Source organism: Protopterus annectens, chromosome 1.part1 (genome assembly GCF_019279795.1).
Source record: "Protopterus annectens isolate FY-2018-M chromosome 1.part1, PAN1.0, whole genome shotgun sequence".
NCBI classification, from domain to species: Eukaryota; Metazoa; Chordata; order Ceratodontiformes; family Protopteridae; genus Protopterus; species Protopterus annectens.
The window spans coordinates 20528549-20553879 of NC_056726.1; the positions used below are offsets into that span (position 1 = coordinate 20528549).

General features: G+C 44.8%; 1 protein-coding gene across 1 annotated transcript in view; it reads right to left on the reverse strand.

Annotated features, from left to right (window-relative positions):
* The window catches only part of ZFR (zinc finger RNA binding protein), a 1793456-nt gene that overhangs the window by 903851 nt on the left and 864274 nt on the right, over nt 1–25331 (reverse strand). The window contains exon 15 of the mRNA XM_044085369.1: nt 4736–4927. Within this exon, the coding sequence (XP_043941304.1) occupies nt 4736–4927 (192 nt within the window). The remainder of the gene's footprint in view (nt 1–4735; nt 4928–25331) is intronic.

A 25331-nucleotide genomic window follows, 5' to 3' on the forward strand; every position in this document is an offset into this window, starting at 1 on the left:
CAGGAGACCGGCTCAGCCGAGGCCTCGGAATCTGGCTTAGGCCTGGGCTGTCTGTCCTTATCCTTGCGTTTTTTGTGCACGCCGGTAGTCGGTTGCTCCGACGGCATGGTGTAGTTAAATTTCCTACCGAGGTAATGTTGTGCGAAATCAAAGCATCTTTTAATAGTACGCTTATTAAACCTAGCACAAAACCGACTAGTGACGTTGTGGTCTGGGCCTAGGCAAGGTATGCAATAAGAATGAAAATCCTTATGAGGTATTTGCTTCCCACAAGAAATACAATCATGACAGTCACCTACCACTCAGTCTAGAGAAAGGGGTCCAGAAAGGGGTAATGGAAGAGAGAAAATAACAGCCATGAAGCCCAACATCTGAAGAAGGGTTCAGGTCTCCATCCACATTTGCAAACCCATCAGAAGATTAAAGCCAAGAGCTACTGGACCAACACTGTGGGTAAGAACAAACTATGTAAGAGAGCGGGTCTACTTCTTTTGACCTAACTTTCATTTGCCTGACATTTTCCTGACCCCATTTGACTGAAATTTCATTTGCCTGACACTTCATTTGACCGACAAGTATTATTAGCAAGAAAATGGAATATGCCCCCTTCCCCACTGTACTGCGACCCTGGAGTTAGAAAATATTGTTAAGGCGGGTGTGGGGGGCACAGCCCCCCACAACGGTGGGTGTGGGGGGTGAAGCCCCCCACTTCATTTCATATGATATTGTTAACTTTTGATGTAATATCGCTTAGTAAAAGAAAAGTAAGTAGGGGGCTTCGCCCCCCACACCCTCTAACTATATATTCTAACTCCAGGGTCGCACTACAGTGGGAAGGGGGCATATTCCATTTTCTTTTTTCTCCAATTCCAATTTTAAAAAGTTTTCATTGACACAATTAATATCTAAATGTTGCTTGTTAATGCCGTCAATAATCATAAAGGAAAAGGAGTGACCATAGTTGTTACTACAATGTCTGGCTAGTGCATTTTCTTCCTTGGACTTTGCAATTGCGTATAAGTGTTCGTATATTCGATCACGCAATCGTCTGTCCGTCTTTCCAACATAGAAAGACGGACATTGTAAGCATTGCGCATAGTAGACTATACCTTTAGAATTACAGGTAAACAACCCCTTTATATGATAAACCACTGATCTTATTGTAAATGAATTTGATGTTAGAATGTGCTTACAGTATTTACATGAGCCACATTTCCTAGTTCCCCCTCCCATTTTTGGTTTGTCAATTTTGGTTTCAAGTAGTTTTTTCATATTCATACCCCTCCGATATGTTATTACAGGGTTAAAATTCAGTATTTTGGAAACATTTTTGTCCAATGAGAGGTAACACCAATATTTCCTTACTGTTTTACCTATGTCAATTGCTTCTAGACAGTACGTAAATGTAAAGGCAATTGAAAAATTACTGTGCCCCCCTTTTTTATCTGTCAAGATACTCTCAACTAGAATTTTATCTGAGGGTTCTTGTTCTGTGTTGACAACAGAGACTTGATCCACCATTTCAGTAAGACTTGATTTTACTTCAACTTTTCCGTCAGTCAGGAGGGGTAAATAAAACCCTTTTTTTCTTTTTTCCTTCACTTCCTGGAAGATGTTATCCAGGAATGACCTAGGGTAAGCCCTCTTTACAAACATTTCATATAATAGGTCACATTCATCTTCAAATTCACTCTGTAGTGTGGTCATCCTCGCTGCCCTAACCAGTTGTCCTTTTACGACAGCTTTTTTCTGGAAAGCGGGATGCATACTAGTGAAGTGAAGAAAACTGTTAGAATAGGTGGCCTTTCTAAAGATTTTTGCTGTGAACCTACCCTTGTCTTTCTTCAATTCTACGTCCAAAAAATTGATGGAACTCTCTTGAAAGTTATAGGTAAACTTCAAGAAAGATGTTGTTGAGTTTAAAAAGTCCACAAATTGGCCTGTTTCATTTTTATTGCCTTTAAATAAAATGAATATGTCATCCAAAAATCGTCTGTAGCAACAACACATTTCTTTCCAATGACTATTAAGGATGATGTTATTCTCCCAATAGGCTAGAACCAAGTTCGCAAAACTAGACCCTACAGGTGAGCCCATTGCCACTCCGATTTTCTGCACAAATAACTTTTCTTCAAATGACACAAAATTATTTTTCAAAATAATGTCTAATAGTTGTTCAATTAATAGACATTCATTATTGTCGGCCCCTTTTGACCTGATGAAATCCACTACCCATTCAGTCCCCAAATCATGCGGGATACATTAGTATAAGTTTACTATGTCAACTGTTAAAAAGTTGATGTTTTCGTCAAATTTTATGGTTTCCATGTGTTGTAAAAATGCCCATGAGTCTTTTAGTATTTGATGTTCTGCTTTTACATATTCTTTTAAATAATTATCTACTAATTTAGCACATGGGTAAGTGACAGACTGCCTTGCATCAACCAATGTCCTAAAAGGTGGATTAGAAACGCTTTTATGCAATTTAGGTATCCCAAAAATCTTTGGGATCCTCGGAGCCAACATAGTTACATAGGTGTATTGTTCCATTGTTAATAATTCATCTGTGTATAAGTCACTCAGGAACATCTTGATTCTACTATGTGCTTGGTTCATTTTGTTTCTACTAACTGGCTGGTAGGTATTACTTTCTAACAATTGCAACATGATGTTAATGTAGTCGTTCTTATAAAATACCACCAAGCCTCCACCTTTATCCGGCTTCATAAACCTAATAGGCAGTTCCCTTAATAGGTCTAATAATGCTTTTTCTTCCAATGACATATTGAAATGTGTTCGTTTTGGACTTTTTAGAATTTGCCTAAATTCATTTTCACATAGATATTCAAAGATGTTTAGTGTGCTGTTCTGGGGGGGGTTATATGTACTAGCAATTCTCAAATTGTTCACTATTTCTGAAGGTTTACCAAACAATAGGTTCAGATTTAATTTTCGAATAAACAGTTTGAAATCCACGAGTAAATCTGCAATATCACATTTTTTAGAGGGGACAAAAGTCATCCCTTTAGCAAATAATTCCACCAATAAATGATCTATATTACATTCGGTGAAATTATAGATGGAAAAATCTTCCTCACTGTTGTGCAATATTTCATACAATTTTATCTCTGTTGATTGTGATTGCTGTTGTTGCTGCGCGTGTTGTACTTCCTTTTGAACCCTTGTGCTTGGCAATTGACATAGGTAAAAAACAGTAAGGAAATATTGGTGTTACCTCTCATTGGACAAAAATGTTTCCAAAATACTGAATTTTAACCCTGTAATAACATATCGGAGGGGTATGAATATGAAAAAACTACTTGAAACCAAAATTGACAAACCAAAAATGGGAGGGGGAACTAGGAAATGTGGCTCATGTAAATACTGTAAGCACATTCTAACATCAAATTCATTTACAATAAGATCAGTGGTTTATCATATAAAGGGGTTGTTTACCTGTAATTCTAAAGGTATAGTCTACTTGGCACAATGCTTACAATGTCCGTCTTTCTATGTTGGAAAGACGGACAGACGATTGCGTGAACGAATATACGAACACTTATACGCAATTGCAAAGTCCAAGGAAGAAAATGCACTAGCCAGACATTGTGGTAACAACTATGGTCACTCCTTTTCCTTTATGATTATTGACGGCATTAACAAGCAACATTTAGATATTAATTGTGTCAATGAAAACTTTTTAAAATTGGAATTGGAGAAAAAAGAACTTGCCTGGCAGCTACGTTTAGCTGCATGTAGAGAGCCAGGGATTAATGAATCATGTTCCATAGCATGTATTTTAAAACTCAAAAATCTTATGAGATAGTTTTAAGGGTAACTCTTGCTATATAGACGTTCTTCGGTTTGAACAAAAACAGTTTTAAAAGCACAACATTACAGATGAATTTTATTTTAGGACATAGGCTTTAATTTTGGATGTCAGATTTGAATTGTATAGTTAATATTATTTTAAGTATAAGTAGCTTAGTTAACAGCTAGTTTTAAAGACAGGTTGTTTATATATATATTCTTTTGCAAATGATAAAACGCTGCTTGTATTTAGCAGAATGTGGAAAGTTTATGAAGTGTAATAACAATCATTACTACCACAACTGCATTTAGAGTAAGGATTTATTAGACACTTGTTCATCTAGTTTCATATTTTTAAATTTATGTATTTGTATAACCATATCTAAATTTATAAATCGAATACGTTGTATTGAATTAATGTAACTAGTTAGACTTATGTTTTATAGTTTTAATTTAAACAAACTTGTATAAACTTGCAACTTATAGTTTTATATTTGTAGTACTAGCACTTTAAAACACTAATGGCAAGTCAATTATGTTAATTGCAAGCATATGCATTGATTTAAAAACTGCATTGTATGGAAGAACTTTTGTCTGAAGAAGTTCCACTATTATGTGGAACGAAAAACGCGTTTAGCGTTTCACGTTATCTGGTTCTTTCTTTATTTTTTACTTCTGTCAGAGTACAAGTGGATTTGGAAAATAAACTTTTAAGCTTTTCGAACTGGTACGAAGGTTCCGTTTTGTTCAGCCGGTTTTTCCAGTTTACTTCATATATTACTGCATACTTTTACTAATTTACATAATGACTGTTGGTCTTCACTAGCTTTGCTTACCTTTTTCTTTTTGGTATTTTCTAACACAGAAAAAGAATACAAGTAGCTTCCAATGCATAAGCAAAAATGTGTCTACAAAAGAAAACTACCTTTTGATGCTTTGCTCCTCGAATATGAGCAGCATAAGCATCAGCTCCAGTGCAGGACACATCGCAAAGTTCACATCGAAGCTGGTTTTGAGTTCCACGTGCAGATCCAATGCTGCTGGTGGTAGTTTGTGATGCCTTTAGAGCAGCTTCTTTTTTCTTGTGTTTCTGTCCTTCTAGATGTTCTTTGTAAGTCTGTTAGGATAATGAAATACATTAACAATGATACCCACCATATGTTCTGTACAGCTAGCTGACAAATTAAAGCAAAACAATTATGAATGCTAGAAGAAAGAGAAAAAAAAAAACTTACCACCTGAAACTAAGGAGACCGTATCCCCATGACATAAATCACACCCATAAGGAGTACTTTTGGGTAGTGGATGCCAACCCTTCCACCTCTTAGAAACAAAAATCCAACCCTCGCTTGGGAGAGGGGTCCCTTTTTTCTCTAGGAAGCTGTGCTCCTCATGCAGGTGCATGGCTTTCAATGGCTTTCAGATTCTGTCCAAGTTACAAAAGCTCTTCTGCCAGTATTTTAAAATTATGCAAGCTAAAAGACTCATTATTGAGGCTTGCGGGACTGTGAACATCAAGTGAGCAAGGATCTGTGAGATGTGCTGTATTCGAAAAAGGATGTACAGGAAGAAAAGCTTGCTTTATTTGGAGGTACACTCCTAGAGGTGTGAATGCAATCTCAGAACTGATCTCTTTGAGATCCTCTTGAAAAACATCAGTGTGATAATGGGGAGAGAAATATCCTACTTTCCCAGCTGAAAAGTACAGTTGTGTAAAATCTTACCATAACAGCAGATGTCCTTTTCAGTGTTGCAGTTTTTTTTTTTTTATATAAGGGATCTCCTGCCAAAGGTAGCCCAATATCCAACCAGTATACCAAAGCCTTTGAAATTTATAGATGTCGTACATCACATATATGCTCCCCATGCAAGGTGTAGGGCCCATAAAGATGATGTATGGACATACATACCTCAGCACTGGAAAGCCCCAGAGGGAACAAGTTGTCCCTATGGACTAGGAGGAACCTGTTCATCTAGCAGGCGAAAAAAAAAAGAAAAGAATCTCTGGCCATGAAGAAAAAAAGAAACAGGGCAGAGCAGAAAAGGTAGGAGGGGGGAAGCAAATACTGCAACAGTGAATAGAAGGAATCTACTGTTATGGTAAGATTTTACACAAAGTACAGTTGTGTACACTTACCACAAATGTAGATGTTCGAGTGTATTCACTGCTGCAGTCATCACATTTGGGTTATCCCTGCCAGGGTAGCCCTCAGCCAGCCCGAATACCAGAGGCGTAGTATTTCTGCGTCGGTTGCTGTCGTGTCAGGGCTGATGTCAGGTTGTCCGTAGTATAAAGTAAGGCAGCCGATGCCATTACATCAATTTTTCTTGCCCTGTCAGGAGCCCCCAAGTGGGAACTTTTCCCCACCAGTAGAAAGTAAATACCAAAATGTTCCTTGTAAGACGAGAGAGAAAAGGGGGATGGAGGGAGGGAAGCCAGAACTGCAACAATGAATACAAACATCTACATTTATGGTAAGTGCACACAACTGTACTATGTTCTTCTTGTTTCACTGTTGCAGTCATTACATTTGGGTTGATTCCCAAAGCTGGGGAAAAGGGTGGAGGCAGTCAAGGAGACTAGGGGCTGGCTAGCATGCATTGCAAGACTGCAGTGGCAAAGCCTGCCCCGGATTTGGAGAAGATCGGCAGGTGGTAATGTTTGGTGAAAGTGTGAACAGATGTCCAGGTGGCAGCCTCCGGGATGTCCCTGGTGGGGACTCTTCTGAGGAAAGCTGCAGAGTTGGAGGCTGTTCTGGTGGAGTGAGTCCTGACCTACTTAGAGGGAGGTTTTCCGTGTTGCGTGCAACAGAAATGGATGCAGTGTGCTATCCATTTAGAAATTGTTTGTTTGGAGATGGCTTTGCCCTCTGCCCCTGCAGCAAAGTTAAACAGCAATTGATCAGACTTTCAGAATGACTTAGCCCTGTCTAGAAAGAATCTGAGCTGTCTGTGCAAATCTAGAGAGTGCAGGAACCTTTCCCCCTTGTTCTGTGGGTTAGGGAAAAAGGTGGGCAAATGAATGGATTAGTTGAGAGCCACACTGGACACTACTTTGGGCATGAAGGATGGGTTAATCCAGAGGGAAACCCTGTCAGCATGGAAGATGATGAAGGGCTCCACAGCCATGAGTGCTTGTAGCTCGGAGACCCTTCTTGGCTGAAGTGAAGAAAAGCTGTCTTCCAAGAGAGAAATTTTAACTCTGCTGAAGAGGCTGATTTGAAGTGGGGCAGGGTGAGCTTTTCCAACACAAAGTTAAGGTCCCAAGATGGGGTAGGTGCTCTTCTGGGTGGCCTCAAGTTGCTAGCCCCTCTTAGGAATTGTTTGATCAGAGGGTGTGAGAAAAGGGGCTGCTCAGCGGGGAAATGAGCAGAGATAGCAGAGGCATGAATTTTGAGAGAGGAAGAGAGAGACCACTGTGTAGCAGGTCAGCTAGGTAATCCATGATGAGAGGGAAGGAGGGCTGTGCCGTATCGGCTCCCTTAGCCTGAATCCAGGTGCAGAACCTTTTCCATTTGTTAGCATAAGACTTTCAAGTGCTAGGGTGTCTGGCCTCACGTATAACATCTAGTACCCGTTTACTGAGGTTGGCAGACTGATCAGTGGTTAGGGAATAAGCCAAGCTGCCAAACTGATGGTCTGCAATTGGGGATGCATGAATTCTCCTTCCCTCTGGGTCAGGAGGGTTTGGGTCTGAGTGAGATGCCATGGTGGCAGTGGGGACAGGCTGTGCAGCAGTGGGTACCAGCGCAGGCGAGGCCAGTCTGGAGCATTAAGAATTGTCCTTGGTTTTTCCTCCCTTATTTTGAGCAGTAGCCTGGCAATGACAGGTAGGGGAGAAAAGGTAGAGACTGACAGACTGACCCAGGGGAAGGAGAGGGCATCCACTTTCCAAGCCATGCTGTGATGCTCCCTGGTGCAGAACTTGCTGAGCTGATGGTTGGTGTGAGAAGCAAAGAGGTCGACCTTCGGGGTACCCCATTTCTGAGGTATTAGGGTGAAGGTTCTTTTGTCTAGCTGCCACTTGTGTGGGTCCAGAAGATTTCTGCTTAAGTGATCTGCCATAGAGTTTAGAGAACCTGGCAGGAATTCTGCTAACAGGCACAGTAGCTGTGTGCCAAAGGGTCATGGCCAGCCTGCATAGAGGGTAGGAGTGAGTCCCTTCCCTGCTTTTTGATATACCACATCACAGTGGTGTTGTCTGTTTTGATCAGGAGAGCCCCTGGGGAAAGAAAGGGGCCTGAAAGCTATCAATGTGTGCTGGGCAGCTAACATCTCTTTTTGGTTGATGTGCAAATGGATTTTCTGTGGTCTCCACTGGCCCAGTATGCACCACAGGCATAGTCTGATGGGTCTGTGGTGAGGGTCTGGGCGGCTGGGGGTGGTGAGAAAAGAAGTCCCTTGTTGTGGGAGCATGCTGCTGCCCACCACAGAAAATCTTTACTGAGGCAAGGTATCAAGGGTACAAGAGCTTCCAGGTCTTTAGAGTGTTGACACCAAAAGCTTTTTAGGTACCACTGAAGTTTCCTCATATGCAGTCTAGCATATGGAATGAGTAGAATGCAAGATGCCATGAACCTCAAAGCTTGCAGGATTTTCCTTGCAGATAACTGGGGTCTGGTGGCTAGTTGAGAGAAGTAGGCTGTCAGGAAAGTTTGCTTTTCTGGTGTAAGGAATGCCATTCTGGGATGCTGTGTCCAGGCTTGCTCCCAGGAATATAATACTTTAGGTGGGTACTAGTTTGGATTTCTTTTCGTTGATAATGTACCCTGGGGAAGTCAGTAGGGACTTCACAAAGGCCAGGTGCTTGAGCAGCTTTTCCTGACTGTTTGCCTGAATTAGGCAGTCATCTAAATATGGGTAAATTTGTATATTCCTTTGTCTGCAAAAGGCAATGCCCGGAGCAAGACATTTTGTGAAAACTCTGGGAGCAGTAGATAAGCCAAAGGGAAGTGCAGAGATCCTGCCCTGAAACGTAGGTATTTCCTGCATGAATCACTGATAGGAATGTGGAGGTAGGCCTCTTAAGTCTAGGGTGGCTAGCCAAGCATCCTTGGAGAGCATGGGTAGCAGTTGCTGGAGGGTGAGAATTTTGGTACCACCAGGAAGGTGTTTGGAATGGATAGATCGAGGATGGGGTGCCAGGTGCCCCCTTTTCTGGATACCAGAAAAAGTTTGGAGTAGAAACCTTGGCTTTTCGATTCTGCAGGAACGTGCTCTATTGCCCTCACAGACAGCAGGGAAAGGACTTGCTTTTGCACCTCTGCCCACTGATTTGGAGGTAGATCTGGGAACACTTCTAAGGTTGGAAGAGTGTGGAAAGAACATTTGTATCCCTGGGACACTATGTTGAGGACCCAGCAGTCGCTGGTAATGGTGGACCAGGTGCTTGTGTGAAAGGAGAGTTTTCCTCCTAGGGGTAAGTGAAGGTGGGCAGTGGGAGGGGTTGTTGAAGAGAATCACTCAGAGTTCTTACCATGAAGGGAGTGGGCTCAGTACTCCCTGTTTTTGAAGTGGAGGAATTCCACTGTTTTGATCTCTGCATTCCCTGTGGCTGCTGTCTGGGGGGGTCTGCTTCCACAGGGTCTGGGCTGAACTGACCTGGTGGGAGCGAGAAAGGACCAGTATTTGGAGTGGCAGTGCCTACTGAACCTGGGTGGCTGGACCTGTAAGAAATCCTTAACTGTCTGCACAGATTTAGCTTTTTCTTCCAACTTTTTTTTTAAGACCTCCTCTGCCTTAGTGCCAAATAAGTTGTCTTTGTGCAAGGGTGCATCCAACAATTTAGATTTAACATGGTCTGGCAAGGGCTGTTCCTTAAGCCATGCATGCCTTCTATGCACAGAACTGGTGACTGCTGTCCTGCAAGAAGCTTCTAGGGCATCAAACCCACAGTATAAGGTGTGCTTAATTACTTGACTTGCAGAATGCATTAACTCTTGTAGCTCTTTAGATTCTGCACAAGCAGGAAAGAAAAGACACTTTTTGTTTGAGAAGTTCCATGGTATGTTGCTGAAATTTTAGCATATGGAACTGGCAATTTAGTGCTCTGATAGCAAGAGTAGCAGAGGTGTATACTTTTTTACCCCATCTGTCTAGTGCTCGGAAATCCCTATCAGAGGAGGTGGGATTCTTAGAGGTTGCTTTAATTCCTTTAGGCCCTTGAGAAATTACCTCAGGGTCAGCAGTAGGATTTTGTGAGAGTCAGGGACTCTGCAATACCTGTCAGGTTTTCTGAGTGCATGAGGGAGGGTGTCAGGAGTAAAAAGTACAGTTTTGTAGCTACCATAAATGTAGATGTTCAAAGATCCACATTGCTGCAGTCATAACCTGTGGGTAGTCCGCTGTCCTCGGTCGGCCCGAATACCAAAGTGTTAGGCTGGCGTCGGTCATGGTCGCTCTGATCTGACGTCAGTACGCCGTGGTACTAAAGCGCATGACCGACGCCATATCCTCAGTCTTTCTTGCCCCAGATGTCAGAAGGCCTTAAAAAGAAAGGCCATAGCCCAAAAATAGAAAAATACCCAATCACCAAAATAGCAACAATAGATACACCACAAACCACACAGCCACCCCAAACTACAGAGGGGAAGGAGGGAGGGTAAATTAGACTGCAGCAATGTGGATCTTCGAACATCTACATTTATGGTAGGTAGAAAACTGTACTATGTTCTTCATCTCACATTGCTGCAGTCATAACCTGTGGGTAGAATCCCAAAGCAAAGGTAAAGGGAGGTTGGTAAAATCAGATAGCATTAGGAGCTGCTAACATGCCCTGTAAAACTGCAGTGGCAAACCCAGCCCTAGATTTAGAATAAAGAGGAAGATGGTAATGTTTAGAAAAGTGTGCACTGAACTCCAGGTAGCTGCCTCCAAAATATCTTTAGTAGCTACTCCCCTTAAAAAAGCAGTAGAAGTGGCAGTAGCCCTAGTGGAATGAGGTCTGATTCCAGCCGGAACCTCCTTACCATGATGGGAATAACAGAAAGCAATGCAATGCCCAATCCACTTAGAAATAGTTTGTTTTGAAACAGGTTTTCCTTGAGATCCCAAGGCAAAAGAAATGAATAACTGTTGGGACTGCCTGAACCCTTTAGTTCTGCTCAAATAGTAACGCAACTGCCTGTGAATGTCCAAAGAATGCAAAATTTTCTCCCCCTTATTTTGGGGATCAGCATAAAATGTAGGCAGATGAATAGATTGGTTTAAGGCCACATTAGAAACAACTTTAGGCATAAAAGTAGGATTAGTACGTAGAGAGACCCTATCCTTATGAAATATCAGGAAGGGTTCAACTGCCATTAGAGCCTGTAATTCAGATACCCTTCTAGCAGACGTAATGGCCAACAAAAAAGCAGTCTTCCAAGACAAAAACTTCAACTCTGAAGTAGCTGCAGGTTCAAAAGGAGGTAAAGTGAGCTTTTCCAACACAAAATTGAGATCCCAGGAAGGAGTAGGAGCTCTACGTGGGGGTCTTATGTTCTTTGCCCCTCTAAGAAATTGCTTGAACAAAGGGTGAGAGAATAATGGTGGGTCACAGTCATAGTGAGCCGAAATGGCTGCAGCATGAACTTTTACAGGGGAGAAAGACAAACCCTTGTCTAATAATTCTGTAAGATACTGAAGTGAAACACTCAAATTAGGCACTGAAACATCAAAGCTCTTTGTTCTGCGCCAAAGAAAAAAATCTCCTCCATTTATCAGCATAAACTTTCCTTGTACTAGGCCGTCTGGCCTCCAAAATGACCTTCAAAACTTGTTGAGGAAGCTGCGACCCCCCAGGGTCTAAAACAGAATACGCCAGGCTGTCAGATGCAGGGACTGAATCCTGACATTGCGGAAATGATTGCTTGCCTGGGACAAAAGGTGTGGAATTAATGGCAAAGGCCAAGGAGGCTCCCGTACTAAAGTCCTCAGCAGAGGGTACCAGTGCTGCCGTGGCCAATCTGGAGCTATCAGAATCATGCAAGGCTTGTCCTGCCTGACCTTTAGGAGCACCCTGGGAAGGAGAGGCAGAGGAGGAAAGGCATAAACGTGAAGGTTGTTCCAACTGAATGATAGAGCATCCACTTTCCAAGCTTTTGGGTGAAACAGCTTTGTGCAAAATTTTGGCAGTTGGTAATTCAGTGGAGAAGCGAACAGATCTATGTCTGGAGTCCCCCATGCCACCGTCAACTGTTGAAAAACATGAGGATCCAATTTCCACTCGTGGGGATCCACCATCTGTCTGCTCAAAACATCTGCTAAGGAGTTCTGTGCTCCTGGCAGAAACCTTGCCTGAAGGGTGAGGTGCAAACTGAGAGCAGTCTCCCACAAAATCATAGCTTGTCTGCAAAGAGGGTATGAATGGGTACCCCCCTGCTTGTTGATGTACCACATGACTGTTGTGTTGTCTGTCTGAATCAACAATTGTCCTGGGCGAAGTAAATCCTTGAAAGCCATCAGTGCAAATTGGACTGCTAACATCTCCTTCATGTTGATATGCAAATGCTGAAGTCTGGCAGGCCACGTGTCTTGAACCCATTTTCCTTTGAAGTGCGCTCCCCAAGCCATGTCTGAGGCATCTGTCGTTAAGATCTGACTCGCCTCTGGTCGGGTCACAGAGAGTCCCTTGTTTAGGTGACATTCCTGAGCCCACCACAAAAATTCCCTTTGGATGCAAGGTATCATCTGAATGACAGTGTCCAAATCGTGGCAGTGCTGAGTCCATACGCTTTTGAGATACCATTGTAGCGTCCTCATATGCAGTTTGGCATTGGGAAGCACTAGAATACAAGATGCCATGAACCCCAAGGCTTGAAGGACTGTCCTTGCAGTCAGCCTGGACCGTAGAGCTAATTGTTGAAAGTAAAGGGTAAGATTTCTTTGTTTGTCCGGGGTCAAAAATGCCATCTGAGAGGCTGTATTCAGTCTCACACCCAGAAAGCACATGTCCTGAGAGGGTACTAGACTGGACTTTGTCCAGTTCACAGAATACCCTAGGCACCTTAACACTGCCATAACATACTGTAGATGGTGAAGTAGCTTGACTTTGTCTTGAGCCAGAATCAGGCAATCGTCCAAATAAGGATAAATTTGTATTCCTCTTAACCTTAAGAAGGCTATTACCGGAGCCAAAACCTTTGTGAACACCCTGGGCGCAGTAGATAAGCCAAAGGGCAATGCAGAGAACTGATAATGTAAAGTCCCAGCCCGAAAGCGCAGGAACCTCCTGCAACTGGGCCTGATAGGAATGTGAAGATAAGCCTCTTTGAGATCCAGAGTTACCATCCAGTGATCCTTGCCTAAAAGAGGCAGAAGTTGTTGCAAAGTTAACATCTTGAATTTTGGGATGTCCAGGTATGTGTGGAGAATAGACAAATCCAGAATTGGCCTCCAAGTGTTTCCCTTCTTTGGTACAAGAAACAGGCGAGAATAAAATCCTAGGCCTACTTCTGACGGAGGGACCTCCTGAATAGCCCTCATTTTTAGAAGTAAAGACATCTGTTTGTGAGCCTCCACCTTTTGCTGAGAAGGAACGTCTGGCATGCCTTTGAAAGGAGGCAAGGTGTGAAAGTAAAACTTGTAGCCTCGACCTATAATGTCCAACACCCATTTGTCCTGAGTGACTAAAAGCCAATTTTGCCTGAAGAGTGCCAACTTCCCTCCCAGAGGAGCTGCCAGACAGGAGGGATCTGGCAGCTGGAGATACAGGTCATTGGGTCTGTTTACGAAAAGGCTGGCCCCTGCCCTCCCCAGAAGATTGTGCAGGGGAACTCCACGTCCTAGGCCTAAATGATCCTTGAGCCTGAGCTCTGCCCCTACCACGCCTAGATCTGCCCCTAGACTGTAAATCAGAAGAAGGATAAGCCCATCCCTTAGTAGGCCAATTTCTGCTAAACTTAGGGGGCTGCACCTGTAGAAAATCTTTAACTGTTTGCATAGACTTAGCTTTGTCCTCCATTTTCTTCAAAATTGACTCCACAGGTGAACCAAACAGAACTTCAGACTGAAGGGGAGCATCCAAAATTCAAGCTTTAACATGCTCTGACAAATTCTGATCCTTAAGCCAGGCGTGCATACGAAGAACTGATCCAGTGGCAGCCACCCTGGAAGAGGCCTGAAGAGCATCGAAACCACACTGCAAAGAAAGCTTACCCACCTGATCAGAGGCATGAACTAAATCCTGCAATTCCTTACACTCAATGCCCTCTGCCAGAGCATCCACCTTCGATTTCAACTGACTTAGGAGAAAATTCTGGTACTTCAGCATATGAAACTGACAATTCAAAGCCCTCATTGCTAGAGTGGAAGAGGTATACACTTTTTTACCCCACCTATCCAAAGCTCTAGAGTCTTTATCCATAGGAACTGGATTCTTTACAACAGAAGCCCTGACAACCTTAGGACCCCGGCTAATAGTCTCCGGGTCTGCTCTCGGGCTCTTATACAAATATTTATGAGCCTCAGGCACTCTGTAATACCTGTCTGGCTTGACCGGGGCTGGAGGCAAAGAATCAGGATTAAGGGAAGCTTCCGAGAAAACATCCTGAACCACATCCAAAACAGGGGGTATAGCCAAGGGCCTGTGCTGTGGTAAAAAAAAAAATTCCCTAAGCCTCTTTCTAGAGTCTGAGAAATCCTGACCTTCCCACTTAAAATGCTCTCTCATGGAATGCAGGGTTTCAGAAAAAGAAAAATCCTCTGGTGGGGAAGCAGAAGGACTAGAATCATCTGCATCTGAATCAGAATAAGGAGGAAAATCCTGAATGTCTTCAGCCGAAGACTCCGAATAATCTGAGGAATGCTCCAATCCTTCCCCCTCTGGCTCCACCCTAGGCCTCTTATCTGGAGGAGGCAAAGAACCCCTGATTAAGGTAATTAAATCTTCTGCCATTTTCAGAATATGCTTCTTAGGTACAGAACCCGCAGAACTAGGGCTGACGCCAGAGGAAGATAAACCAGGCCTGACCTTGGAAGGAACCTTAGAGACAGAAGTACAAGGCCTAACCACCTTATGCAAAGAAGGGACTACAGTGACCTGAGAGGCCCCCTCAGCCTGACCCGACTCCTGAGAGGCCACATCCTGCAAAACTAAAGGCTCCCCCCTGAGACTCAACTGAAACCTCGGCCGGATCCACAGATTCCACCGTAGTTTCTAAAGAACCGGCGTCCGTAACGGACGACTCATCCTGCTTGGACTTTAACGATTTTTCCTTGCGCTTCTTAGCGGTAGCGGGCGTCGGAGGATCCGACGGCATATTGTAATTACACCGCTTACCGAAGACAAGCCTAGCACAATCTAACCTACGCTTAATGGTGCGCTTATTAAATCTAGCACAAAGCGACACCGACTACGTCGTGCTCAGGCCCCAAGCAAGGAATACAAAGAGAGTGGTAATCCCTATGAGGTATCTGTTTCCCACAAGAAATACAATTATTCACTTTTTCTGACATCCGGATTTAACTGAGGCAAGAAAAGACAAAAATATTCCCCAACGGGGTACTTAGCCCAACTTGGTCTTCGGTCTGAAACTCGAAATACGAAAATTTCAGGACGCCGAACGGCACTTGCAAAATGCTGCTTCTGCTTCGGACCATGCGGCAAGAAAGACTGAGGATATGGCGTCGGTCATGCGCTTTAGTACCACGGCGTACTGACGTCAGATCTGAGCGACCATGACCGACGCCAGCCTAACACTTTGGTATTCGGGCCGACCGAGGACAGCGGACTACCCACAGGTTATGACTGCAGCAATGTGAGATGAAGAACATCTGGATTCCAGGAAAACATCGTCCACAACTTCCAGGACTGGGGGAAATGGCCAGGGTCTGTGCTGTGGAAGATCTATAGTCTCTTTTTAGACTGAGTGTAGTCCTGACATTCCCATTGGAAATGCTCTCTTAAGGTATGAAGGGTTTCCCCAAAGGAAAAATCCTTGGGTGGACAGGCTGAGGGAATGGAATCCTCTGCATCAGAATCCTCATAAGCAGAAAGGGGTTGCATGTCTTCATATTCAGATGCATCAGAGTAAGCAGACTCCTGTTCAGACAAAACTACTAGGGACAGATCTCTCTTTCTTTTGGAAGGGGTAGCTTGGCTTACCCTGATAAGCATAACCTCTTCCGCCATTTTAACTCATTACAGCCGAGTGACGTCTCCAGGCGTTTCTGTAGTTACCTCATACTGCTCCTCTAGGGGTCAAATATTGCCTGTTCATATTTGCATTAATAATTCCAAAACCATGTTACACACAAGGTATTGGAAAATTTTATCTTGAAGCATACATGATGGAAAACAACTGTATTGATATATGACCTCTGTCAATGGATATTTGTTAAAAATGTAAGGTGATCACTTCAATTTTTAAATGATGAAGCCACACCCACTTGGAGTTAAACGTACTCACTCAAAAGAGCTCTACTGGAGGGAATTGAGACTGCGGCATAGAAGCAGGTGCCTGAGAGTGGGTCGGTTTCTTGGGTGTGGTTCGTACCCTGGGCCTTAGAAACTCAGTAGTTTTCAAAAGAATGGTAGATGCGAAAAAAGAAGTTATGTTCTTACCATAACGTTCCATGTGGAGTGTTCATCTCGCCGTTGTTTTTACACATGGGTTCGGAGCCGATCCTCTGCTACGAGTCGGCCGCATAGCAAAGCTCTGCATCTAAGAGAAGCTAGAGACCAGGCTATATCCCACAATCCTCCCTGCTATTACTCAGATCTAGTTTGCAAGCAAACCAGAAAAAAACAATAACCCTAATGTATCCAGGCTACAAACTGCTACGAATGAAAACATTTAGAGACACCATCTCACTGACAACCAACTAGGGGTAAAGAAAGATACCCGGAATAGGTAAGACATGTGGACCAGACTCTAGTCCTACTCGTTCTTCCAAACCGTGAGGGAGGGAAAGGGGGGGAATGTAAAAGCAAAGGCGAGATGAACACTCCACATGGAAAGTTATGGTAAGAACATAACTTCTTTATGTGAGAGTGTTCAATCTCGCTGTTTGTTTTTACACACGGGTAGCGTCCCTAGCTCCGTCACCCTGAGTGACTCATGGAAGAACGTTCCTGAGCACAGTGGAACCAAAAGATGTCCTGTCTTTGGAGGCTTTGTCAACCCTATAATGAGTGATGAAAGTATGTGGTTTAGACCACGTGGCTGCTGCACAAATCGTGTCCAAAGGTAGGCGAGCTGCATGAGCCAAGGAAGTGGAGACTGACCTAGTAGAATGGCCTTTTGGTTTGGTGGGTAAGGCCTGGTTTGACTTGGAATACACAAAGGCTATGCAATCAGTAAGCCATTTAGAAAGAGTGCATTTTGTAACTGCCATGCCCTTTACATTATCTGCAAACGCAACAAAAAGTTGATCTGTTTTTCTGTAGTCTTTAGTCCTGTCTAAATAAAATCTAAGTTGCCTGTGGACATCTAACTTGTGCAACATATATTCCAGCTTACTGGTATGGTTTTTAAAGAAAGTGGGGAGTTCAATGGATTGATTAATATTTATGACAAAGCATACTTTGGGAAGGAAGGACGGATTTGTTCGTAAAGAAACCCTATCTGGGTGAAAATTTAAGTAAGGAGGTTTAATAGACAGTGCTTGCAGCTCTGAAACTCTCCGAGCTGAAGTAACCGCTACAAGAAAGAGAGTCTTCCAAGACAAAAATTTCAGGGGGCAAGAAGAAGCTGGTTCGAAAGGTGGTAACATTAGTTGTGACAACAACAAATTTAAATTCCATGGGAATAAAGGATCCCTGACAGGAGGTCGAAGATGGAAGGAACCTTTCATAAAAGCTTTACAAAGCCTGTGGGACATGATAGAAGAACCATTCTCACCAACATGAAAGTTGGATATGGCAGCCAACTGCACTCTTAATGTGGAAGAGGCCCCTTCATGGAAAAGGATGGAAAGAAATTCTAGTATTTTTTGTAAAGGAGCAACCAAGGGGTCCAAGTGTTGATTAGATGCCCAGTACACAAAGCATTTCCATTTGCTGTTGTAAAGTTTTGTGGTGGAAGCCTTATGAGAGGCAACCAAAATGCGCTGCACTGCCGGAGAAAGAAGATCAGACCTGGCTAGGCGGGGAAGTGGAGCAGCCAAGCTGCTAGTTTGAGGGATAGAAGAGACGGGTGAAGAACTCCCGACGAACACGTCAGTAGATCTGGTACTGGGTCCAGGATCCAAGGTTCCTCTGTTAGATGGGCTCGAAGAAAGGGGAACCATATCTGTCGAGGCCAGAATGGGGCTATGAGTATAATTGTCCTTTCCAGGTTCATGGCTTTCTGGAGAAATCTGGGAATCAAGGGGATAGGTGGGAATGCATATAGGAGACCCGGGGGCCAATCGTGTATCAGTGCGTCCCTGGGGACATCCCTGAGGGGTAGAAGGGCAAAATAGCTTCTGCATTTGGCATTCATCGGGGAGGCGAATAGATCGCAGCAAGGCTGGCCCCATTTGCGGAAAATTCTCTCCGCCACTTGTAGTTTGAGGGACCACTCGTGAGGTAATAGGATGGCTCTGCTCAACCTGTCCGCAATGACGTTGGATGACCCCGGGATGTGCGTAGCTATCAGAAAGCGACCCGTGGACTCTGCCCATTGCCAAATTCTCATGGCCTCTCTGCATAATGGGTAAGATTTGGTTCCCCCTTGTTTTATGTACCAGACTACAGACATGTTGTCTGTCTGAACTGCTACTGTCCCTAGAGGTAGGAGGGTTTGAAAGTGTTGCAACGCTAGGAACACCGCCCTCATTTCTAGAACATTTATGTGCAGGTTGTACTCGATGTCGGACCATTCCCCTTGGATTGTTCTTCCCTGAAAAAGTCCCCCCCACCCTATCAGGGAAGTGTCCGTGGTTATAGCGGCTGTCGGATTTGGTAGAACAAATGGACGACCCATAGTGAGGTCCTGGCTGGACACCCACCATGAGAGGTCCCGTTTGCAGGAATCTGTTATCAGGATCTCGTACTTTAGGGGTAACTGTTGGAATGACCACTGCGTGAACAGTAGCCATTGGAGGAGTCTCATGTGCAGCCTTCCCATGGGAATCGCAATCAGGGACGCTGGGCTTTCCTGCATTGCAGCAGCAGAAGAACCTGTTCCTTGAGGGATGAAGCCCTTACTTGAGGGAGCTTTACTAATGTTAAACGGGTATCTAGGTCCGCTCCGATAAATGAAATATGCTGTGAGGGCAATAAGACAGATTTTTTTGAAGTTTATGGAAATCCCTAGGTGGGAACAAAGGTTGACTGTACAGTTTCTTGCTTGTATGAGGAGACGCTCGGTGGTGGCGGTGAGGAGCCAGTCGTCCAGATAGGGAAACACCCAGAATCCTAGACATCTTAAGTGAGATGCTACCACTGCCATGCATTTGGTGAATACACTGGGGGCTGAGGTGAGCCCAAAGGGCAGGGCTCGAAATTGAAAATGACTGACTCCCAGCCGGAAGCGCAGGTGATCTCTGGACGGTCTGGCCATCTTGATGTGGTAGTACGCGTCCTTGAGATCTATTGAGCACATCCAGTCGTCCTTCTGTAAAAATGGAAGGATCGATTGAAGCGTGACCATCCGGAACTTTTCCTTCTTTACGAAGGTATTGAGATTGCTGAGATCCAAAATGGGTCTCCAGTCCCCTGTCTTTTTTGGAACTAAAAAGAACCTTGAGTAAGTTCCGGATCCTTTTTGGTCTGCCGGGACTGGCTGAATGACACTTTTTTTGAGCAGCTTTGAAATTTCTATTGCTGCTTGGCCTCGCAGACGGGATGGCACATCTGGAGACCTTCAGTGTTGGGGTGGAGTTGACATAAGGGGTATTTTGTATCCTCTGGTTACAATGCTTTTTACCCAGGAGTCTGAGGTGAGAGTTTGCCAGGCCTGTGGGTATAAAGCCAAGCGACCCCCGACTGCCTCCAGAGCAGGACAGTCGGGCCTCCATTCAGGAGTGCTGGAAAGGCTTACCAGGGATAGTATCCCTGTCGCCTTGGTTTTGCGGACCCCCTCTGCCGCCAGGCCGGCGTCTTCCATGTCTCCCCCCCCCCCCTGCCTCTGGAGGGGGGTTTCACTCTGTGTGGCCTGGAAAGATCCCAGAGTTCTACGGAACCACATTTTTCCGCCTTGTTGCCCTTTGGGGTACGGTCTGGATGGAACGGACAAATGGACTCCAACAGCAGACAGAGTCTTTCCTTCTTGCTCACACCGAGTTAATGTCTCTCTCACTTTGGGCCCAAAAAGAGTGGCACCATCAAAGGGGGCGTTGGCGAAAGAAGACTTAAAGGCTTCCGCAAAACAGCACAGCCGCATCCAGGATTGTCTTCGTAGAGCAATCGCTGAAGCTGCGGCCCTACTTGACCCTTCAGCCGCATACGAGATGAGCCTCATGGACGAGTTCACTACGGAGGTAAGGGTGTTAAGTTGTGCTGTCACCTTATCTGAAACAGCAGCATCTGTGTTACCCTGGAGGGTATCTCTCGGCTCCTTGATGAGATCCCTCTGTAGTCGTGTAAAATGTGTCAAATAGTTTAGCGAACGCATGGGAAAAGTCGCTGAACTAAAAACGCGCTTCCCTTATCTGTCCATAGTCCTAGAATCCTTATTAGGAGGATGAACAGAAGAGGAAGACTCCGACATCTCCTTTTCAGTGGCTGCTGCCACCACCATAGCATCAACGGGGACTCCTTTTGTTAGATAAGTCTTGTCCTGGGGGGCAGTAATGAACTTACTTGGCTTTCTAGGGACCGGTTCCACTGTGTCCCGTGTCTCCCACGCCCTTCGAGCAATTAATTCCATTAATTCATCGAAGGGCGGAGTAACCCAGGAGGTAGAAGGTTGAGCACCAAATGCCTTCAGCAACACTGACTCGTCCTCAGTGGGGGTTAGGGACTGCCAATCACCCCTCTGTTTTAATATCTCCAATATGTCCGCAAATGAGACATCTTCGGAGGGTGATTTTGGGGACCCCTCTGATTCCTCCAAGTCAGTGTCAGACGTTAAAGATTCCTGTGGGGAGTCTAAGTGCCTCCTCTTGCACAATCTTTTCCTCGGGACCTCATCGGAGGGGGATTCCGGTGAGGCCTCAGAGGAACAGGGGGCATCCTCTAGGGATGGCTGAGACAATGGTGCTCCACGCTTTGGATGTGTCGTGGGAACAGAAACAGAGAGCGGCTCCTTAGGGGAGGGAGAAGACGCGTCCGATGTAGTGGTTGTCTGTGTAGACAAAACCTTCCTCATTAGGTCGAAGGCCCCTGAACCTCGGGCCGAGGACTCTCCCGGTTCCGAAGAACATGGAAGAATCCGAGACACGGGGCCCATGGGTCTCGACCCCGAGGACGGAGCAGAGCCGATCTGCGCCGAGGCCCCGAGAGGGAGAGTCGGAACCGAAAGGTTGGTACGACTCTCGGTCACGGAACCAAGGAGAGATCGTCGACTCCGAGACTCACCTATCGGTTCCGATGGAGTCGAGGTAAGTGGTGTCGATCGTGCTATGGACGGTTTCGGCACCGATGGCTCCACTATCATCGGCTCATCCTCTTCCGGCTCCGAAGACTGGATGGATCTCGAAGGAGGACCTGTTGGAGATAAATGGAGGCCTTCTAGTTTCGACACCAACTGGGAGGAAACTGCAATCAACCTGGAAAGAGCCGTGTTCTCCATCAGTTTCTGCACGACACGATCCACATCAGTATCAGAAAGTGGTCTGGAAGAACGGGTAGAAGGAGCCGAAGATGGCACCGACCGAAGAATCAACGGTGGCGGTAGTTCCGACACCGGTTCCAAGACCTGGGGCTCAGTGAGAGACAAGCTCACGCCGCCCAAGTCTGTGGAACCGGCGAACGAACTTTGGAAGATGTACTCTGAGCTGATGACATGGGCTCAGACATCTTCGACCCCTTCGAAAACTTAGAAGCCTGGTCCGACTTGTCCAAGGCTTCTTGAAAAGTAGGCTTAAGAAGCCCCCTATCAATAAGTTTCCTGCGTCTATCTGTCATGACCCTCCCACTGAAGGAATGGCAAATGGAGCAATCCTCTTGCAAGTGGAGAGGGCCAAGACAGTAGACGCAGGAGGTGTGGTTGTCAGTGATGGACATTTTCTGTCCACACTGGCACCTTTTGAACCCACTCTTAACTTTTTCAGACATACTGAAGAAGTGAGGTAAAAAAAATTAAAGAGAATTAGAAGTTAGAAAGAGGTAGGCCCCAAAGGGAAACCTATAGAAAAGAACAATTTAACTATAGCCACACACACACACACACACACACACTATAGTAATTAAAATACAAGTATTCACAAAAAAAACTATAACTTTTAGGACTAACAAGAAGAAAAAAAAATACTATTTTATCTGTCAAAATTCTTAAACTCTGGTCTGAGCTCTCTAACGCGATGTGACCTGTTGCAGCGGCAAACTAGATCTGGGTAATGGCAGGGAGGATTGTGGGATATAGCCTGGTCTCGAGCTTCTCTTAGATGCAGAGCTTTGCTATGCGGCCGACTCGGAGCCGAGGATTGGCTCCGAACCCGTGTGTAAAAACAAACGGCGAGATTGAACACTCTCACATGAAGTCATCAATTTGTGTCGAGAATCGGTAGTGCGAAGTACTTCCTCCGAAGCTGGTGCCTGCTCAGCAGCTCTGGACCCAAGGGAGAGACAACCACAGGAACCTTAGTCGAAGAAGAGTTTTGCGGCATACCAGACTCCAAAAGGGTCTCAGTAGCGGCCTGCGAATCCACAGAAGCAAGCATCAGGGGCTGTGAAAGCACCTCATTGAGAACTGGAGAACTGACAACTAGCTTAACAGAAGCGTCGTCAGTAGGCTTGGACCTGTGTCATCTCTCTATGTCTTTATCATTACGTTTTTTTCATAAGATCTGCTGTTGGATGGCTTACCGAAGCCATATCAGAATTAGAGGACTGTAAGCGAAAATATCTAGCTACAATAAGGGCCTGACGACGTACAGTTCTGGCATTGAACAAAGCACAAAGATAGCGGGGGACGTCGTGGTCTGGGCCTAAGCAAATGAAGCAGTAAGAATGAAAGTCTCTGTGTGGTATTTGCTTTCCACAGGCAAGACAATTGTTAAGTTTTTCTGACATCAGTTAGTGCAAGAAAAAAGGATTCCCAATGGGGTGCTTAGCTTTAGAAGACTTCAGCTACAATTCGGAAGCCAAAACTCAAGTAGTGGCCGACCGGCACTCGTGCAAACTGTTTCTGCTTCTGGCTCTGCGTCAAGAAAGACTGATGTAATGGCGTCAGCTGCCTTACTTTATACTACTGATGACCTGACGCCAGTCCTGAAGCGACAGCAACAGACACAGAAATACTACGCCTCTGGTATTCAGGCCTGCCTAGGGCTACCCTGGCAGGGATAACCCAAATGTGATGACTGCAACAGTGAAACACGAAGTACATCTGTACTATGTCCTTCCGTATCACTGTTGCAGTATACATTACATAAGGGAAGAGTACAAAAGCTCAAGAGGAAACTTGGAAGGAGGAAGGCACAGAAAAGCCCTCTAGAAACTCATGCAGAACAGCTCTGGCATAGCCAGCTCTTGCTCAGGAAACAACACCAAACTTGCAATGTTTGGTGAAGGTATGGCTAGGAGGAGGAGCATTCAGGATGATATTCATTTATGGTACTCGGACTAGCAGCAAAGTAGTTTTGGATGCATGTTCCTCCTGGGGCTTTCCAGCTCTGAGGTATCTATGTCCATACGTCACCTTTAAGCCCTATGCCTTGCGCAGGAAGCATATGTGTTATGTCTATAAATTCCAAAGGCTTATACTGGCCAGATGTTGGGCTACCCTTGGCAGGAGATGAGTTATGTAAAGAATACTGCCAAGAGTGATATGGAAGGATATTTACTAATATAATGCAGACATCAGTACCTGCCATCTATGTTCCTGAATGTTCATCTACATTGCTGGAACAGCCAGCTCTGAATCCAATGCCACAAAGAGCAAAGTCCAAGAGGACACCCTAGAGCCACCTGGCATGTCCATCTCCTAAGTATGAGAGAGATGATTACCTAGGGAAACAGATGTCAGCTTGGGGACTAGGAAACCCCCCTCTCTTGTCACTTCATCCTCATGTCTGCCCAGTAAAGACAGCGCAGACTTCTGCTCCTTGGCCATTTCTTTTCTAAAGGTCCTATTGTCTTCAGTGGGTTCTATATGAAGGCAATTTCTTTCATGTCTTTTTCTCCAAATATGGGGGATTGCCACACATCAGTGTGGTATATGCTGGTCTAACAATGAAGTGGATGCCTACACCATAGCCTCCAGCCTTTTTCTAGGTTAGCTTGACTCAGAGCGTTTTTCATTTCCTTTGAGAAATCCGTAATGTTGTGATAAAGACACAATCAGTTACAAGATGGGATTCAAAAGACACCTTAGACTATAAATTTTCTACAGACTGACGCCCACAGCTACAAAAACATTTCAGGAGTGCACAAGGTGCACCCCAACCAGCAAAAAAAAAAAAAAAAAAAAAAAAAAGATAAAAATACGGTTGTGTACACTTACCATAAATGTAGACGTTAGAGTGTATTCACTGTTGCAGTCATTGCATTTGGGTAATCTGCTGGCAGGTTGCCCTCAGTCGGCCTGATTAACAGTGTCTTGGGTCCTGCGTTGGTTGCTGTTCCTTCTTCCATGACGTCAGGTCATCAGGGGTATAAAACGTGCAGCCAACGCCATTTTAATCAGTTTTTCTTGCCCCAGATGTCAGGTGCCCCCCAAATGGGGAGCAAAATATAAATATTTCTAAATATATATGCATGTAATTCAGAACACAACAAAAATACCTCCAAATAAAAGCAAATACACCAAAAAGGCTTTTGAGCAAAGTAAAAGAAGGAAGCGGTATAGTAAAAGAAAACACAGGGGGCTGGCGGGTGGGTAACGCGGACTGCAACAGTGAATACACTCGAACATCTACATTTATGATAAGTGTACACAACTGTACTATGTTCTTCATGTTTCACTGTTGCAGTCATTTCATTTGGGTACATTCCCAAAGCTATGGTTGGGAGGATGGAATTATACAGCATTAGGAGCAGCCAAAAGGCCCTGCAAGACAGCAGTAGTTCATAGGTTGGTACTAGGCTATCAGCCCTAGGGCCTATACAAGCCTAGCCATAACAATTCCCTGGCTATTTCTTCCCACACTATTTACTTCCCTGGACTCATGTCTAGCAGGGCGACTGACAAGATCCCCGGGATGAATTTCCTTTCTCCCATCCAATCGTCAAGTTTCCTTTTGAAGAGGGCCAAAGAGGCAATCTGCTTGACATGTATGGGCAATCTATTCCAGGGTCTGAGGAGTCTCTGGGTCAGGAACCTGCTCTGGATTTAGAGAAGAGAGGTAAATGGTAATGTTTGGTGAACGTATGAACTGAGCTCCAGGTAGCAGCTTCTAGAATGTCTCTGGTAGGAACCCCTCTGAGAAAGGCTGCAGAAGTAGATGCAGCTCTGGTGGAATGGGATCTGATCCCCTTTGGGAACAGGTTTACCATGGTGCATATGTAGCAG